Here is a 19,927-nt window from a genome sequence, read left to right as displayed (position 1 = left end):
TGTACTAGATGCAACATATTGCTATGTAAACCAGCGCATCTGCTGTGGTGGTCACAGTGATGTGTCTATTTCGTGTGCCGTCTTCAACAAGCAACGTTGTAAAATCAATCTGCAAAAGATTCTGCGCAACAAACAGAAGGCCCACCACCACCTTCTGGAGGGCAACTAGGGATGGGCACTAAATGCCAGCCTTGACAGTGACACCCACATCCCAAGAATGAATTTAAAAAACTTAGAAAACCAAAAAACTGATTAATGCTTGTGGGGTAAATGATTACGTTAAAAAACACACATCTTTGCTTGAGACGTTTTAGATTACCGAGGATGAATTTCAAAGATTGCAGCCCTTCATGTTTGCACCTGTAAAAGTTTGGTGGGGAATTGTCCTTGAGGCACAAGTTGAGGAGGAGCTAGGCACAACAGTAATTGCAGGTGCTTCAGAGCAGCTCAGCAAGTAGACTGTTAAATGAAGTACGATCTTTACTACAATTTATATCGACGTAGTCTTTTAGTTGCTGGTTGAGAACAGGCTTGGTTGCAGTGTTAACCATCAGAGTGTGTTGTGTTTAATTTTCGTGCTTATCATTTGTGAATAGTTTTGTTCTCTGCCATTTCCTTTATTTTTACAAGCAGGCTCTGTTTTTAAGAGATGCTTGTCTTGGATTAAATGCGATTGGAAATGCAACAACAACTTGTATTTATATAGCGTTTTTAACATCGTAAAACATCCCAAGGCACTGATGAACTTGAAAATGCAGCATTAGCTATATTTTGTAACATTTTCTGTGTGCTGTGAAACTATTTTGAAAACATTACAGAATTACAGAAGTAATTCTCAACGGTTTATTGCCTTATTTATTAGCCTTTTGTCAGTGCTTAAGTATTTTTTCCTGATCCTTTCAATTGGATAATTGGCTGTGTTTATATAAATATCTATTCATTTTTTTCTCTCGTGGAGCTCAGAAATGTTGTGGCTAGGGATATAGTTATTTGTATGGATGTAATGAGCTTAAAGCATTAACATGTATTCCTTGCAATATTTTAAATGGGAACGATTCCATTGACCATTCCATAATGTTAAATAAGTCTTAACATGAAAATCCCAAGAGCTAAATAATAAGAACTTTGCACAATTTATTTTTGTTCTGTGGAGCCCTTTTAGGTAATTTGTGTCTGAACTTTCTAAGTGTGTCATTCTTCATAGCTATCAGATTTCAGTGTGGTTGCTGCGTTTCCTATATCTAACTTACAAGGCAGCAGTTCCCTACCCTGGAGGCTTAGAGTTGCCACTTACTCTGAGATGAAATAATTTGTGTAGGTTTTACATAAAAATCTGTGTAGTTTTTTTTTAAAGTGCAGTTCAGAATACTGGTGGCCAAGGAGACAGCTGTTTGTGTGGATGTAACGCACTTGGAGCATAAACTGGGATGGAAGGAATCATGCTTGTTTAATGGAATGATGGGACACAATTGATGCAATTCAGGTTATATCTGTCTGAGTAACGCTGAACTCCTGTGAGGACAAAGAAATTGTAAGCTTGATTTGCCCTGAGCTCATGACCCACTGAAAAAAGATATGGCAGTAGCAACATATTAGGAATACTTAATGAAATCTACAAATCTTTTTCTCATACAACAGCTTTATTACATAAGTCATTTAAATGTCATGACGAACAAAACCCGTACCCTTCTCCTATACATTTTATAATGGAACTTAGAAGAACCCTGAGATTTTAAACACAAGAAGATGCCATGATCTCCATTGTTGGGGAGAAAGCAACCATGTGGGTGACCTTATAAATGTCAGTTGTGTGGGAAAGGATTACCGATTGAAGTAAGATTTATTAGTTTTTTTTTCTAAATATAAGCTAAAAGTGCTTATTAAGGTTCTGTAGATTCAGTTTAGACGCACATGAAAGGGGAAGGAATACCTTGAGTTTAGGCAGGGTGGAGTACTTGTACAAAATATTTATATAGAAAAATAGTACTTCAAATAAGCAGTGTGTCCTGGAATGGGCCGGTCGGAAACTGTGGGGTTCGGACTTTCAAGTGGTCTGAAAGGCACTTCAGAGTTGTGGGACCCCAAGAAATTCAGCTACTAGTTGGGGAAGCTGCATTCAATCAATGGAGTGGCCCAGCAGGGAGACTGGATCATAGGGTTTCATGCAAGTAATAAAATTGGTATTTTTAGAAAAACGTCAAATTTCTTGCAAATGTTATTCTAAATAATGCGGTATGTATTTCCTCTTGATCCTCCTTCCCCTTCAAGCACTGCTCGGTCTAATTAATCAAGAATAAGTTTCATTTCTCCATACTTCTTCTCCTCCCCATAAGTGCTGCCTCACTTTAAGGTCTAGTTCCATGGTTGCTGACTCACCCCTAGGGTCTAGTTCCATGCGTGCTGACTCACACGTAGTGCCTAGTTCCAAGGGTGCTAATTCACCCCTAGAGTCTAGTTCCATGGGTGCTGACTCACCCCTAGAGCCTAGTTCCAAGGGTGCTAATTCACCCCTAGGGCCTAGTTCCAAGGGTGCTGACTCACACCTAGGGCCTAGTTCTATGGGTGCTGACTCACCCCTAGGGCCTAGTTCTATGGGTGCTGACTCACCCCTAGGGCCTAGTTCCAAGGGTGCACACTCACCCCTAGGGTCTAGTTCTTGCCCTAGGGTCGAGTTCCAAGGATGCTAGCAGCTTTTTGATACCTTGCCCAAATGGCCATTCTTGTGTGAGCCCAGGTGGTGAGTGTCAGCAGGCAGTTTGACCATGGAGGGTATCATAGACCCATTCATACCCACATACGTGCACTTTCTAGCAGGGGTCACTGGGAATGATCGAGAGGGAACACCAGCTACTTTCCCCCCCCCTCCCCTCCCCCCTCACAGGCAGTAAGATCCCTTTTGCTGCTGCGACTGCCATTCCGTCTGAAATTAGATAACTCATTGCTGACCAGGAATTGAATCTCAGACCTTCTGGTCTGTATAGCTCAGTGCTGCATTGGGTAAATGCCTTCACTTATTGGTCATTAGTGAGCCCCTAATGAATAATTTTTAAAAGCTGTAGATTTTATATATGATTAATGTATTCATGCAGAGTTACTGTGCTGAATTTCTGACATTGTCTTCAGTGAAAGAATGTGTTAGTACACATGTAAAATAGCATGCTCTTTCCTGTTGTTTTTCATGTCAAGTAAAGCATTGTGCATAGTTTAAAAAAAATCAATCCAAACTACTGTCAGCAAGATTGTTCAACTGACAAGGAGGTAACACAGTGGGACACTTTAATCTTTCATTACGATTTATCCCTAAGATACAAATCCTATGAATGACAGTAAACATCTGATGGGTACAGATTTGGATATCCTGCTGTTCTGCCCTTATTGAAAGCAGTAAAATCATTTATCAAGATGAAATGATGCGTGTACTGTTTGCACCAGAAGCAAAGTGCAGTGCGATTGTACGGGCAGGTTTACGAATTCACGGGGGATGTTGATAAACTCCACTCATGCAATCACTCTGCAATGGAATTTTCTGGCATTGAGATAATAATTTGCACAGTCAAATTACCTTCTTTACAAACACTTGAGGAATTATGAGACCATAATCCTCCATTAATGTCAATCCACAGGCAGCACGGAAGCGTAAGATTGCCATTCTCAAAGCCCTGGGGAAAACCACTGAAGCCATCAGGGAACTGAATGAGTATCTGGAACAGTGAGTGTTTTACAAGGGGATTGAGCTATGCCCTGCGATAAACCATTTTTAATTAAAAGGGAATTTGCATTCTAATTCTAACCCCCCCCCCCCCCCATCCCCCCCGTGTATTAGTTTAAAGAGTACCTGTTCTCTTATCTGCAGGTTTGTTGGAGACCAGGAGGCCTGGCACGAACTATCGGAGCTTTATACCAACGAGCATGAGTAAGTATGTTATCTGTCTGAAATGTGCTATGTTTCTTTACAAGTTGCTGTGCTTCATTTTATCACAAGAGTGGGCAGCATGATCCATTGAGGTCCCAAGAGGATCACAATAGTCCACAAAATGCCAAGGTCTCCTGGGGCAAGATTGAACATTGCTGTTGTTTGTTTCATGGAATCAGACTTTAATAGGATTTAACTGTAAGCCCCCCTCACTTGCGGGAGAAGAAAGCACTTCCATATCCTCGCTGGTGGCTGTGTTGCTAGGAGAATAGGCTGTGGCGTGAGGGTGATGGAAAAATCATTTGGTTTCTGTCACATCTATGCCATATTATTGTTAAGGGATGAGAATTAGGAGTTCAGACAGTGCAGTCTGTTGTCAGGGTAAAAAAGCAGCTGGCCCAGGAATCCCGGTCATAGCACAAAAACTGTTTATTGGATATTTATGGTTTTGTTAGCTGCATTTGTTGTCGTAGTGGTAAGAGGAAATCCCAATGTGAGAGGATTAGTTTCGAGCTTAATAAGTCTTCTAATATCACAGCATTTTCCACCCCCTTCTATAAAGGCTCTTGTCACTTTTGTCACAATTTTTTTTTCTTCTATCCAGACTAGATTATATCACATTGTTCCCTCCCTTCCCTTAATAAAGCCAAGAGCCAAACTGTGCCAACCATGAATTCCCAGCAGATGATGGTGGTTTAGCAATTGGGCTACATGTCATAAGCATCTGTTTGAGAAAAGGAAAAGTAAAAAAAAAGTGTTTCCAAAACGCAGCAGTAGGAAAGTTGGTCATAGTGTTTTGTGCGCTTCATCATACCCCTTGATGCTGCCGTTTTAAGAGTCTTCTCAAGTTAGTGTTTCACCTACCTTATCAAAAATGCCATGCCTTTCAAAACAGTTTCTTGTAGAACATGGGTGTAATTCTTTGACAAGTCGCTCAGCAAAACAGTTGCACGGAGGAAAAGAAAATTGGAAGCAAGAAGGTTCATGTTCTATAGCGCATCCTGTAAAGTGTAACCCTGCTATAATAGAATGTTTACCAGTGATGCATGTTGACTGCTTAGTATCTCAAATACCCTATAATATAGTGGAGTGGGTACCGACCAATGCTTTCAACTTCTGAATTTAACACTTATTAAAGATGTAAACTTCTAGACCAATCTCTCAGACCAGCAAAATGATGTTTTGAGATCATAGAATGATACAGCACAGAAGGAGACCATTCGGCCCATTGTGCCTGTCCCGGCTCTTTGGAAGAGCCATCCAATTAGTCCCACTCCCCTGTCCTTTTCCCCATAGCCCTGCAAATTTTTCCCCTTCAAATATTTATCCAATTCCCTTTTGAAAGTTACTATTGAATCTGCTTCCACCACCATAACTCGTGTAAAAAAAATAATTCTCTTCATCTCGTCTCTGGTTCTTCTGCCATGTTATATTCCTTTTGCTGTTAGGTCACATTTTAAAATAGCGTTCGGAATGTTGCAGAATCTCTTAACTCTTCACTGGTGTGGAGATTAAGAGCAGACGCTCAGTCCAGCTCCTACTTCTCGACCAGCAGTGCCATGTGACTGCTTCTGGGCTTTCTTTTGACCAGCATCACCAATCCTTCAATGACACAGCCATGTTAATTATCCTGGTGCTTTCCCAGACTGGTGTGCGGTCTGTCGTTGGCAGGAGTGAATAGTTTCACACCAACTTTGGGTTGGCTGCTATGTGATTGACTTCTTTGATGTCATGTGGCACCTTGAAATATTTTGTTACATTGTGGTTAAAGCCTTCTCACCAAAATGAACTGATGAATGGGAACAACATTCTTGGACACCACAAGCTTACACTTTGGTTTAAGTATGTGCAAACTATTGTGTTTGTGCAGCTGATGGCAATTTTGATTCGCATTACTTGAAACCAGATCTGAATTTCAGTGTAAATTAACTTTTAAGAATGTAATGCAGTCCAAACGTTGCTAAGTTTTCGTGCGACAATGCCAACAATCTTTACATTTTCATCAGCCTTCGACAAGAGGTGTAAATGCAGCCAAACTTCTTCATTACAAAACTCAAAAGGATCAGCAAAGTAGACTTGAGGTTTGAGCTCCTCTACTGACTGAAGTGGAACTTGTGGGACAAGGGAAAAATCTGGTTTTGTGGTGAGGGTTTCATTCTAGTATGAATCATGTAGCCATTTATTAACAATATTTGAATAACCTGGTTAATATTTTTGGATGTGAAAAATGATTCTGGAGTCTTTCTATAATTTAGTGCTGGGTATTGGACCTATTATTCTTGGTGGAAATGTTTCAACAGTGGTAGCTTTATCTGAAAAAACTATTTGTCTCTGCAGATAATTTCCCTGTTTGTAATTAGTGCTAGTGTTAACCTTATTTTGGCCTCACAAACAGAACTTTCACAAGGGATTACTTGTAGGTCAGTGCTCTGTTGGATTTGGTCTCCTTGGAGAGACTGTAATATGTAAGGTTTGGAAGTGAAATTAATCTAGGAATTTGTCAAGCTGTAATTTGAATAAGTGCTTGTAGCATTTGCATTCCATTTAAAAAAAAAATTTCCTAAAAAAAAGGTAGTGTAGAAAATGGTGTCAATTAGTTATCATTGAATGACAAATTGGTTGACATTGCACAGTTGAAAAGAAAGCCTGTTGCTCGTGTGATGTCGACAATACTTTATATATTTAAATTTTATATATGAGAAAGGCAAATCAATACAGAAGGGACAGTGTTTAGTCATGTACAGATCAAATGTATATCGTTCGTACAAAATACAGTATCTAAAGGCATACAACTCAATTAAGTATGACCTTGGTGCAGGATTACACACTAGCTTTTGGTTGAACAACACAGTTCTACGCAACGACTTGCTCACAGGCCTACAATAAGGCAATTCCATCTGTTCATTTTTTTTAAACAATTTTGTTGCTTATGCATACATAGTTGAACAGAAATCCAAAAGCATCAAATCACAAACACAAATACTATAAGTCTCATCAGCCGCATAAGGTTGAGCTCCTACACCCAGGACAACAGGTTCAAGGCGTGCCTTCACAGGGAGCCACCTCCTCAGCAATGGGCTCTATAACGTTCCATGCCAATCGACATCCCTTTCAGCCCTAACCAAGAGCATCTGAGACTGGAACTTTCAGTAACAGCTGAGCGCTGAATGTTCCAATATCTGACCCATCCTGATTGGGATCAAGCACTAAAAAGGCAACTGAGTGGCAAGAAAAACTATGGAGCAACTTGTTACTGGGAGCCCATAGTTAAGATATGACTCTATAAAGTCGAGTCAGCTCCCCCCCCCCACCCACCGACCCACCCGCAGCATGTCCTCTTCAGTGATCAGGCTCTATAGCACAGGGAGACTGCAGAAGGCAAAATGCCCACACTGTCCCAACCTCCTCCCCCTACCCACCCCCAGAGAAAATACAAAAACTATTATATCGCTTGTGTCTGTCATGCCAAGTTGTGCAAAGTTTTGAACATCCCACTATGGAAAGGACATTAAAGCCATAAAGAGCGTACAGCGTAGATTCACCAGGATGATGCCAGGGATGGGAAACTGTTTTGAAGAGAGACGTTAGAAACTGGGAACTCTGTCCACTGGAGCAGAGGAGATCTAATGGAAGTTTTTGAAATTATGGTGGGTTTTGACAGAGTGAATAGGGAAATCCTATTTTTTCTGGGTGAGGAGTCAGTGAGGAAGGAGGTTAGGAGAAACTTCTTTCCTCTGCAGATTGTCGGAGCACAGGATGCCCCATCACGGCCCGGGGCCCTGCTCCTGTCCTGCAATTTGTTGCTCACTTTTCCTTCCCTCCTAGCCCCACGTGTACATGAGACTTTTCCGTTCACCACCACCCCCACCCACCCCCCCATTATTAAAAAATGTACAATGGGCACATTGATTATTTTAATAAACTCAGTTTTAATCACAATATATTCCTATAAGGGATAAGCGTATAATTTACAAACAGGTCAGTAAGGTTGCTAAATACAAAGCTGAATATAATTGGAAACAAGTAATAGAAGGAATCAAAAGGAGAATAATTATATGGAATGCAAAAGTAAACTAGGATTGCAAGCCAAATATTCAAGAAGTTTTTAAAAAAATGTATGGAGATCAAACAATATTAGTAATTAGGGGCTAGATTTTAAACTGCTCAATATTTTGGGATTATATTTAATTTTCTGTCTGTGCTGACCCACTAGATGATTATTAAAATACATTTTTACTTGCTCTCGCAGTGTGCTTTATTCATTGTTTCCCACTCCAGCAGTGTGAACATATACCGTTTCTTTCAGGCCTTAGAGAGGGTGCAGAAGAGATTTACTAGAATGGTACCAGGGATGAGGGACTTCAGTTATATAGAGAGACTGGAGAAGCTGGGGTTGTTCTCCTCAGAGCAGAGAAGATTAAGGGTAGCTTTAGTAGAGGTGTTCAAAATCATGAAGGGTTTTGATGGCGTAAATAAGGAGAAACTGTTTCCAGTGGCAGAAGGGTTGGTAACCAGAGGACACAGATTTAAGGTGATCGGCAAAAGAGCCAGAGGCGACAAGGAAACATTTTTTTATGCATCAAGTTGTAATGATCTGGAATGCACTGCCTGAAAGGGTGGTGGAAGCAGATTCAGTAGTAACTTTCAAAAGGGAATTAGATAAATACTTGAAGGGAAAAAATTTACAGGGCTATTGAGAAAGAGCAGGGGAATGGGTCTAATTGGATAGCTCTTTCAAAGAGCCAATAGAGGCTCGATGGGCCGAATAGCCTCTTCCTGTGCTGTACCTACTATGATATTTCATTCAGCAGAGTTGCACAAAATGTTATTGGTGATTTGATTGACCAGTAGGGTAGAGAGATGATTAGCCAATAAAATGGCATCCAGCATTTGATGACCAGCTTTTGTCCGATGTTCATCTGTGAACGCTGCGGACTGCGCTCCCGAGAAGGGTGGTAGCCATGTTAAAATCTGGGTCAGGCAGCGAGGCGCGTGTCCCAAAGGCCTACCAAGGGTACCACTGCTTTGGTAAGGCACAAAGAATTTATCTCCGTTTAAGGGAGTTATCTGCAAAGTGGCTGCGACAAGTCGCAGTGGGAAGTAAGAGAATGTAACTTAGGAACAGGAGGAGGCCATTCAGCTCCTCGAGCCTGTTCTGCTATTCAATTAGATCATGGCTGATCTGTATCTTAACTCCATCTACCAGCCTTGGTTCCAGATCCAAAAAGCTATCAGTTTTGAATTTTTGAATTACTTCTTCCAATTATGAATGGAAAGGAGTCCACTTCTCAGGAGGAAGAAAAGGGGCTTAAAGTAGGTCCAGATCTAAATCACTTGACCTGTGTACTGCAAGGTGTATGCTTCAGAGAGAATACCTCGAACATCTTCCTTTCGCTCTTCAATGGAACACATAATACTGTTGGAAGGAAACGCTAAGTTAATGATTAATGAGTGTTGTGAACAGTTCTAAGAGATATGCTCTTAATCTTTCCATTAATACTGAATACGGCACTGAATTTGCTTTGGGACATGCGGCATGACCAGTTTTTCCAATGCATCGTAGCACGATTGCTAATGCAAGGTCTTATTACTGAGTATTGTATAACACAAGGCATCTGCAACCTTTCTAATATTTTCTAGATTTTGAAATTTCTAATCATGTAATATTCTTGATACAGTGAATTATTTAAAATGCTAATCTTGATTATGTTTTTAGCTGCAGGAAAATACAGATGGTAAAAACGCTTTGCAAAAAATGGTTGTGATGTGAACTAGAATTAAAATTTGCAGTGAACACTTGTATTTTTCTCTGTCTCCTTACGCAGTTATGGAAAAGCAGCATTTTGCTTAGAAGAACTTATGATGACTAATCCTCACAATCATCTGTACTGTCAGCATTACGCAGAGGTAGGTGTGAGAGTAGCACTCCCACTGTTGTGGGATTAATCTCAACATGTGAAAATTGCTCAGCCTGTCTGGTAATTGCCCATTGCTTTACATAACCATTTCTGAGGTTCTGTTTAATATTGTTGCATTTCTGGTTCAAAATCAGAAATAAAGCAGGATAGCTTTTTTCAGTTTGTTTTGTGTGTGTGTGTGTGTGTGTGTGTGTTTGTGTTTGTGTGAGAGAGAGAGATTGTCTACATAAGAGAAAATGCTATATCTGCAGTGTTGTATTATTGGGTTTACTTCATAAGATTGAAAGACTTTTAATGCACTTATACCTCCAATGTAAAGTAATCCTGGGTCTTTCACAGTATGAAAATTGCCCCAGAAACAGCATATGCTACAGGTGAATCACTCTGGTATATGTCTCTATCGTTATTATGAGGAAAAAGACAGCTGAAAACTATTTAACTTCTAATTAGAATCGCATTCTTCTATTAAATGAAGGAAGAAAACCTTCTGGAGTTTAGCCAGTAAAGGAACTTCAGTTCACATATAAATGAGGTATGGGCATAGCAGGGAACATATGACCAGGAGTAGGCCATTCAGCCCCTCGAGCCTGTTCCGCCATTCAAGAAGATCATGGCTGCTGGATCTTAACTCCATTTACCTGACTTAGGGACTAGAGGATGGAGTTAAAATTAACCTCTGGGACTCGGATTTAAATCCATGGCAGATTGATTTTGCAGTTTTTCTCCTTGGTTGCAATTAACTTAGCATCCTCCAATCTGGTTATGGAAATGTTGTGCAGCATGTCAGGCTTTTGTGAGGCTGTAGTTATGACATCTTATTGGGGCAGAACAGAGTAGCCAACCCATAATGTACCAGACCTGGAAGTGCTTGATGCTAAGGCTGGGTACAGAAAGATGAAGATATTCTGCTCCCAGCAGTGATGTCCCTAATCTTGATGAACGTAAAAATCACAAGAGAAAAGTATGAGGTTTTGGTATTAATTCGAGGCAAAAATAGTCCTGAAGTTATGAAACTAGATGTTGATGTTTTCTTTGAGTTCTCTGACAAATAATGCCAGCAGAGGGGAATAACAACAGTGGGGTAGTCCATAGCTAGGGGCCATAAATATAAGATAGTCACCAATAAATCCAATAAAGAATTCAGGAGAAACTTCTTCACCCAGAGAGTGATTAGAATGTGGAACTTACCACCACAAGGAGTAGTTGAGGTGAAAAATATTCAACATAATTGTATGTTTTCTTATTCCAAACAATTTGTCAAGACAACAAAATATTATTAGCAAAGTATTAGCAATATCACTTGAAATTTAAAACTTTATAACCAGCTTCCTTTTAATGACAAGAACCTTTTAATTGAGGGGACAGGACAAGGAAGAATGGAAGGTCAGAATGTATTTAAGGGGAAACTAGATAAGTACATGAGGGAGAAAGGAACAGGAGGATACATTGATAGGATGAGATGAAGTAGGGATGGGAGGAGGCTCGTGTCGCACTAGCATAGACCCATTGGACCGAATGGCCTGTTTCTGTGCTGTAAATTCTATATAACCACAACACCAAAACCATCCCATGGATGCTGTAACTGGTTTACAAGTACGTGCTTCACATTTTACAAGACGATGTGAATAGCTGATCAGCAGAAACTATGCTTTTAAACCAAGTGTGCAGTGAATGGCTTTACACTGCATTGAAACCACATTTTTATGCTCTTTTATTCTTCTAAACTTCTATGTTCTACAGGTGAAATACACCCAAGGTGGTCTCGAAAACCTGGAAATCTCTCGCAAATATTTTTCCCAGGCACTGAAACTAAACAACAGAAATATGCGGGCTTTGTTTGGGCTTTACATGGTAAGCTGGAGCACATTGAGGGAATCTCTTCCAGTAAAGTCATTTTGTAACTCACTGGAGAAATTAGATTGCTTTTCATTCATGATCATTGTAATCATGACTTCAAGAATCATAGGATCATACAGCATAGAAGGTGGCCATGCGGCCCATCGTGTCTGTGTCGGCTCTCTGGAAGAGCTACAAATTAGTCCCACACCCCTCTTTTCCCATAGCCCTGCAAATCTTTCCTTTTCAAGTATTTATCCATTTCCCTTTTGAAAGTTACTGTTGAATTTGCTTCCACCACCCCTTCAGGCAGTGCATTCCAGATCATAACAACTCGCTGAGTAAAAACATTTCTCCTCTTGTGAATTACTTTAAATCTGTGTCCTCTGGTCACTGACACTCCTGCCAGTGGGAACAGTTTTTCCTTATTCTATCCTCTATCAAAACCCCTTAACCATCTCTGCTCTAAGGAGAACAATCCCAGCTTCTCAAGCCCCTCCACATAATTGAAAAGAATTGGAGGAAGCAGTCTGTCAGAATTTTGTCAGCATTATTTCTCTGGTATAATGCATGTTTTCTTTACTTTGCACTAAACAGTAACTCAATGCTGTTCGAACATTCTGAAATATATTTCCAATCAGCGCTGCAGATTCTCGGTGGGGCTAGTTTGTGTAATTTCTGTGGTCATTTCTGCAGTGAAAGCTCTGGATGCTCAAAGGCAAAATCTATGGAATTTCTTATCTTGAACTAAGGTGTACTCTAGTATAACAAAAATGGGAAATGTTATTTTGCGCAGTCAGCGCTGAATGTGGGAGGAAGTTGAAATTATTTTTCTCTTTCCTCCTTCCCAGTCTGCAAGTCATATTGCATCTAACCCTAAAGCTAACGCTAAAATCAAAAAGGACAATATGAAGTACGCTACTTGGGCAGCTGCACAAATCAACAAGGCTTATCAGGTGAGTAAGAAAATAACGCAAAATGCTATTTTTAGCAGGTTTGCCTCAGTCCCATTTTGGTTGTCCTTAGTTGAGATGATGACCAGACAATGGTAGAAAGAAATCAAAAAGTTCGAACATGGTGGGCAGTGCATAAAGAGGATGTCACGGATGATGGGTTGGGCTAGAGCACAGTTTGGCTGCGGCACGCAGCATTGCGTGTGAGGAATTTATTGGGGTTGCGTGAGGGGATCTACAACTGTAATCCAGAGATGGGACATTCAGTCACTTGTGCCTTCCTTAGCAGGTTGTGAACATCTAGCTCCCCAGAGTGTGCAGAGTCAAGGTCTCTGCAATGAAATGTGGAAGTACCAGTCTGCATGCAATGGTCCAATATTTTGACAATACATTCATTGTTTACAATAAGATGTCAGGCTGCATTGATCACAGTATTGTAGGAAACTTGCATTGTTGGGGAGGCTTAGGGTTCCATGTGGAAGTACTGTGTGTAGTTGAAGTGGGCAAATCAGTCCATTAGCAAATCCTCTGGAAATGCACAATGTACCTGTTTTTACATATTGAAATGACTCCACGTGCTTCAGAGGCTGACACACATTCTGTGACTATTCAAGGGCTCACTGATGGATGGGCTTGCTTAGTTTGGTATATTTGTGACTTTTGTTTCTGCATTTTGGTTTTATTCATGCGCCTCTCTCAATTGTGTCCTCAAAACCCATCTTTTAACAATTGTGCACTCCTGAATTAATGGAAAGCTTGCTAGACTAATTAGCACTTAACTACTAAATACTCCATTCCATTTTTATAAATAGCTGCTTGCCACTATTTGCTTAGAGTAATGCAAGAGAATTTATTGTTTCAAAAAATTCAATAAGAGCTCCAATGTCATGGTTATTTTTTTACCAGATATGTTGAATTCTATTTCACAACTTGCCATGGTGGGCATTGAACTCACAACCCCTGAGATGCTGATCCAATACCACAGCCACAACACTACCATACCCAAATGTGCTTTAAACAAGGCATACTAAAAAGAGAATGTTCAATTAGTGCTGATGTGTTGACATTAGGTACCACGAATGGACTCATTCAAATAGCATATTGACATGGGTCGCACCTTTAATGGTCTTCATTTTTTTGCAGCTCTCCCAGAAATCTTATGTGGCCTCTGTCACTTTGCCATTGATCTGTTAGGATTATAACAGATAGTAAGATTACCAAAAAATGGAAGGGAAAATTCTTATGGGTCTTGCCTCTTGTGTTATGTCCAGATGTCCTTAAATGCAGCAACATTGCTTTACATCTCAAACTGATATTGTTTCCTGAGAGCAAACATGTTGGAACCACACACAAAACATTAACATAAGATGCTCTTTCTTTTTTTGTGTGTGTGGGGGGAAAGGATATTTTTGCACGATGGAACACGTTTGCTGAGATTGCTTCAGATCCAAGTAATTGTATGTTTGGCACCCAGAATTGTTCTTAACTTCTAGAAGGGCTGATGAAATGAAAAATGTATTGCCTCCTGAAATTTTTAATGTGCAAAGTGCTACCTTTGGACTATGCAGGCCAAGCCTGGCTAGGAGCAGCATTCCACTGCAGTCCTTGCAGTGTACATGTGGCACCTGAAATCGGATAGGAGCGAGCTGACAACCCACACATGGTTCTTTGAACAGACCTTCAGCTCCACCTGGAAGAAAACCTTCAAGTGGGATCTTTGATCCAGTGTCGCCACGTTTGAGCTTAACCAGACCACTGTATACTTCGTTTTAAGAACTGCTTCAGTGTATTGGTGAATGTTTGTTTTTCAGACTGGAGGGAAGTATACAGTGATGTCCCCCAGGGGTCAGTATTAGTACTACTGCTCTTTTTGATGAATATTAATGATCTGGACTTGGGTATAATTTTAAAGTTTGCAGATGACACGAAACTCAGAAATGTGGCAAACAGTGAGGAGGATAGTAGCTGACTTCAGGAGGACATAGCCAGACTGGTGAAATGGGCAGACACATGGCAGATTGAATTAAATGCAGAGAAGTGTGAAGTGATGCATTTTGGATGGAAGAATGAGGAGAGGCAATATAAACAAAATGGTTTAATTTTAAAGGGAGTGCAGGAACAGAGAGACCTGGAGGTGTTATGTATACAAATCTCTGAAGGTGGCAGTACAAGTTGAGAAGGCTGTTAAAAAAGCATATGGGATCCTGGGCTTTATAAATAGAGGCATAGAATACAAAAGCAAGGAAGTTATGCTAAATCTTTATAAATCATTGGTTGGGCCTCAGCTGGTGTTCAATTCTGGACACCATGCTTTAGGAAGGATATTATGGCCTTAGAGAGGGTCCTGAGGAGTTTTACTAGAATGGTACCAAGGATGTGGGACTTCGGTTATGTGGAGAGACTGGAGAAGCTGGGGTTGTTCTCAGAGCAGAGAAAGTTAAGGGGAGATTTAATAGAGGTGTTCAAAATCATGAAAGTTTTTTATAGAGTAAATAAGGAGAAACTATTTCCACTGGCAGGAGGGTCAGTAACCAAAGGACACAGATTTAAGGTAATTAGCAAAAGAACCAGAGGGCAGGTGAGAAGTTTTTATGCTGCAAGTTTTTATGATCGGGAATGTTCTGCCTGAAAGGGTGGTAGAAGCAGATTCAATAGTAACTTTCAAAAGAGAATTGGATATATACCTGAAAAGGAAAAATTTGCAGCACTATGAAGAATGAGCAGAAGGGTGGAACTAATTGGATAGCTTTTTCAAAGAGCAGGCACGATGGGCCGAATGGCTGCCTCCTGTGCTGTAAGTTTGTAGGTTTCTACATACAACAACAACTTGCACCTTATATAGCACCTTTAACATAGTAAAACATCTCAAGGCTTTTCACAGAAGCATGTTCAGACAAAATTTGACACCAAACCACATAAGGAGATATTAGGACAGGTGACTAAAAGCTTGGTCAAAGAGGTAGGTTTTAAGGAGCGAGTTAAAGGAGGAGAGAGAAGTAGCGAGGCAGAAGGGTTAAGGGAGGGAATTCTAGAGCTTAGGGCTTAGGCTGCTGAAGGCACGGCCGCCAATGATGGAGCGATGGAATCAGGGATTCACAAGAGGCCAGAGTTGGTAAAACCTGTTGAAAACGTATTTGCCATTGCACTCACAACGGGATCGTTTGGTACTTTTTTGGCTTTTGAAGTCACTCTGTATGATCAGTATAAGGAGAGCATACATGGGAAGATAAGTTGCATTTATCTTCAGTGGTTTTGCTTTGGTTAGTTTTGATGTTGTACTTGCTTTGGCAGCAGTACAGGCTAATTGCTGTGACAGATGTTCATTGTAATTTGACTGGTCCAAGGAAACTGAAATCCTTCATGAAAATAGCAAGCCTTTTGTCTCTTCAACGATTCTGTCATGCCAGAGCCCACGAGAGAGCTGAAAATTTAATTGTCTCCAAATATTTCCCCCTTTCCAGTTGCATTGAAATGTTTAATGAAGCAGACACTTCCACTGAGTGCTCCAGATTAAATTCCGCCATTTACGACACTGTGTAAGATGGTTTTAAAGGTGACCATTGTGTATGTACTCAACCTGGTCATTTCAGCGACTTCAAGGAGTAATTGATTTGCTTGGCTTGTGGTATTTAGAGTATCTATACTGGACAAAACCTCGCTTTCTACTATATTGTGATTTATTTCAAAATATGATGCCACAGTTCGCCATACTACTTGAGGGACATTACATTAACGTTTGATCCCTTTTCACTCTTTTCGGGATCTAAGAGACAGTGAAATGGTATCATGTTTAGCTTAATGTAACGTTAGCTGGATAAATGATAATCTAGCAATAGTGATTTGTGATGATGCAGCAGTGCTTTAACCACAGGGCAGCTGCTTGACCAGATTGTCCATTTGTTTCCTCCACATTCCAGTTTGAACAGTAGAAAAGATTTAGTATTTGCCAGACTGCTGCACTAATCACATTACATCATTTAAAATTTGCCCGCTGAGCTTAGCACTGCAGACCCTTTGTCAGCTGTTGTATAATCGTAACGATTAAACTCATCATAAAGCAATCAGTCATATCAACATAAGGACTTCATTATTACTGATATATTAAATTAAACCCATGCTCGTAACTGTAAATCAGGAGATTAATGGCACACGGTGAAGTTTGAGAATATACGAGTGACAGTAGCTCACATTGTAATAGTTGTCAAATGGGACTTATATATGGGGGGGTGGGGGGGATGTTGCTTCATTGCTATTTCTGTCATCTGCTTGACATGGTGGACAGCTATTTAGCTGATGTAGTCATATTTATATATTGTTAGCATTGCTATTTCTGAAGAAATACATTAGGGAATATATAGTACTGAAAGCATAGCCGTTTGAACACCTGATTTTCAGCCCAGACCAAGAATCTGTTCTTTTCCATAAGTAATGTAGATCATATTTTTAAGGAGATCCAGAATCAAATGTATACGTTACCGACAAATCTCCTGCGATTTTGCTCATGGATTTTCTGTTCATCTCCTAGAAATTGAATCCTGGTTGTTTGGCAGGTTTCGCGGAGCTCAGGTGGACCTTATTGCTTTAAATGTACAAAACTAGGGGCAGATAAGCTTAAAAAAATGGATTGCAGAGTTCGTACACAGCTGCTGGGAGCGTAGAAATAGCAGGAAGATGCTGGTGCGATTCGAGGATGGTTTTGGGAGGAAACAGGTTTTTCTTTTGAATTGTTCAGTTCTATAGTGGGGTAGGTGAAGAACTGTCATGGTAGCTATACGTTGGAGAATTTTTTTTTCCGCAATCTTGGGAAAAACTGAGAGGTTTTGTGCAATATGGATACTGATGAAATTAAAAAATAACCCATTAGAAAGCATCAAAACTAGCTGTATATTTGATCGATAAACAAGAAAATTGACACACTACAGACTCAATGGGGGTGATGTTCAACTTAGCATTGCGAGTCGGGCACCTGTTACAGAAACCACTGATTTCAGTGGAAAGTACAATTGGGCGATTTCTATACCCAGCTCCAGTGGTAAGTTGAAAATTACCCCCATTGTTTTGTATTACAAAGAGCACAAGACAATTATGGATGAGCAAAGTCATTTGGCCCATCTTAATTCATCCATCCAGGAAGACTCCAAAGTTTCTCTCCCCCAAACCCTTTCAGCACTCATTGTTCCGTAAACGATTCCAAGGTTTTTGCTTCCATTACCCTATCTGGGAGGCCATTCCAAATGTTCTTCACTCTGTGTAGAAGAATGTCCTGATGTCAGTCGTGAAAAAGACCGTTCACTAGTTTGAATCTTGGTCCCATTATCCTACGGTTGCAATTTAATTTAAAGAAACATTCTTGATTTACATTTCCATTCCTTTGACTCATTTTTAACCCTCGATAAGATCAGCTCTCAGATGCCCCGTTAATAGGAACATAGGAACAGGAGTAGGCCATTTGGCCCCTCAAGCCTATTCTGCTATTCAGTGAGATCATGGTTGATCTGTGACCTAACTCCATATACCTGCCTTAGTCCCAGATGCCTTTATACCTTTGGTTAACAAAAATCTATCAATCTCTGATTTAAAATTAACAATTGAGCTATCATGAACTGCCATTTGTGGAAGAGAGTTCCAAACTTCTACCACCCTTTGCATGTAGAAGTGTTTCCTAACTTCACTTCTGAAAGTCCTGGCTCTAATTTTTTGGCTATATCCCCAAGTCCTAGACTCCCCAACCAGCGGAAATAGTTTCTCTCTATCTACCCTATTAGCTTCCCTTAATATCTTGAAAACTTCGACCAAATCACCCCATAATCTTCTAAATTCCAGGGAATGTAACCCTAGTTTGTGTAATCTCTCCTCGTAATTTAGCCCTTGGAGTCAGGTATCATTCTAGTAAATCTGCGCTGCATTCCTAAGGTGCGGTGCCTAGAACTGAACACAGTACTCCAGGTGTGGTCTCACCAGGGCTTTGTATAGCTGTAGCATAACTTCTACCCCCTTGTATTCTAGTCCTCTAGATATAAAGACCAGCATCCCATTAGCCTTTTTGATGATTTTCTGCACCTGTCCATGACATTTTAATGATCTATATACATGGACCCCTAAGTCTCTTTGGACCTCCACTGTTTTGAGCTTTTCACCATTTAGAAAGTACTCTGATCTATCCTTTTTAGGTCCAGAGTGGTTGACCTCACACTTGCCTACATTGTTTCCAGGATGGAAAGCTCACATTTCTCCAGCCTTTCCTCATGAGATGTGCTATTAGCCTGGTGGCTTCTCTGTCTACTGCCTCTAGCTCTTGAATAGTTTCATGTAGCTGATTTCTGTTATAGCTGTTTTCTGTTTAACAACCCAAGAATTGATAGTAAGCATGAAGTGACCTGAAGAGTTTCACTCAGTGCACAGTGCCATTTTCAACAGAAAATCAAGAGAAAGTATTTTGCTATAAAATAAGTCAATTGCTTATTAAATACTGTGCTTTTTTTGTGGGTTTTGATTACATTGCAAATTTAGAGGGCAATTTTCTATGTGGGGCTTCAGACTCCAGCCCGGCCATTGTGCTTTCAGTATCAGATGAGCTAAGGTAGGGGCAGAGATGGGCGATGTTGCGGAGTTGGATGTAGGTGGTCTTGGAGAGGGAGAGGATATAGGGTCAGAGGCTCATCTTGTGGTCAGATAGGACGCCAAGGTTGTGAACAGTCTGGTTCAGCCTGAGACAGTGACCAGGCAGAGAGGTGGAACTGGTGGTGAGGGAATGGAGTTTGTGACGGGGGGCCAAAGACAATGGCTTCGGTCTTCCCAATATTTATTTGGAGGAAATTGTGGCTCATCCAGGACTGAATGTCGGAGGCACAACACGGAGGCAGTGGAGGGGTTGAGAGAGGTGGTGGTGAGGCAGTGCTGGGTGTCATCAGCATACACATGAAACCTGATGTCATGTTTTCAGAGGATGTCTCCAAAGGGCAGCATGTAGATGAGAAATAGGGGGCCAAGGATAGATCCTTGAGGATCTATCAGTGCTTTTGAAAGACATTACCCTTTCTGAAGTGTGTTCAGGAGAACTTTCTTGATCAGTATATTTCCGGCCCAACGAGGAAGGAGGCATTGCTGGATCTGGTTCTGGGGAATGAAGTGGGTCAAGTGGAGCAAGTATCAGTGGGGAACATTTAGGGGACGGTGATCATAGTATCATATTTAGATTAGTTATGGAAAAGGACGTGGAGCAATCTAGAGTAAAAATACTTAGGGCCAATTTCAATGGGTTGAGAGCAGATCAGGCCTGGGTAAAGTGGAATCAAAGATTGGCAGGC

At 40.7% G+C, this 19,927-nt stretch overlaps 1 protein-coding gene across 2 annotated transcripts in view; it reads left to right on the top strand.

Annotated features, from left to right (window-relative positions):
* The window catches only part of emc2 (ER membrane protein complex subunit 2), a 92,766-nt gene that overhangs the window by 50,630 nt on the left and 22,209 nt on the right, over nucleotides 1-19,927 (top strand). For both annotated transcript variants that reach the window (XM_067981759.1, XM_067981755.1), the window contains exons 6-10: nucleotides 3,624-3,709; nucleotides 3,854-3,913; nucleotides 9,739-9,820; nucleotides 11,572-11,682; nucleotides 12,519-12,623. In XM_067981759.1, coding sequence (XP_067837860.1) covers nucleotides 3,624-3,709; nucleotides 3,854-3,913; nucleotides 9,739-9,820; nucleotides 11,572-11,682; nucleotides 12,519-12,623 — 444 coding nt within the window. The remainder of the gene's footprint in view (nucleotides 1-3,623; nucleotides 3,710-3,853; nucleotides 3,914-9,738; nucleotides 9,821-11,571; nucleotides 11,683-12,518; nucleotides 12,624-19,927) is intronic.

Source organism: Heptranchias perlo, chromosome 3 (genome assembly GCF_035084215.1).
Source record: "Heptranchias perlo isolate sHepPer1 chromosome 3, sHepPer1.hap1, whole genome shotgun sequence".
Lineage (NCBI taxonomy): Eukaryota > Metazoa > Chordata > Chondrichthyes > Hexanchiformes > Hexanchidae > Heptranchias > Heptranchias perlo.
The sequence above is the reverse complement of the archived record's forward strand: the minus strand, read 5'-3'. Positions and strand labels throughout refer to the sequence as shown.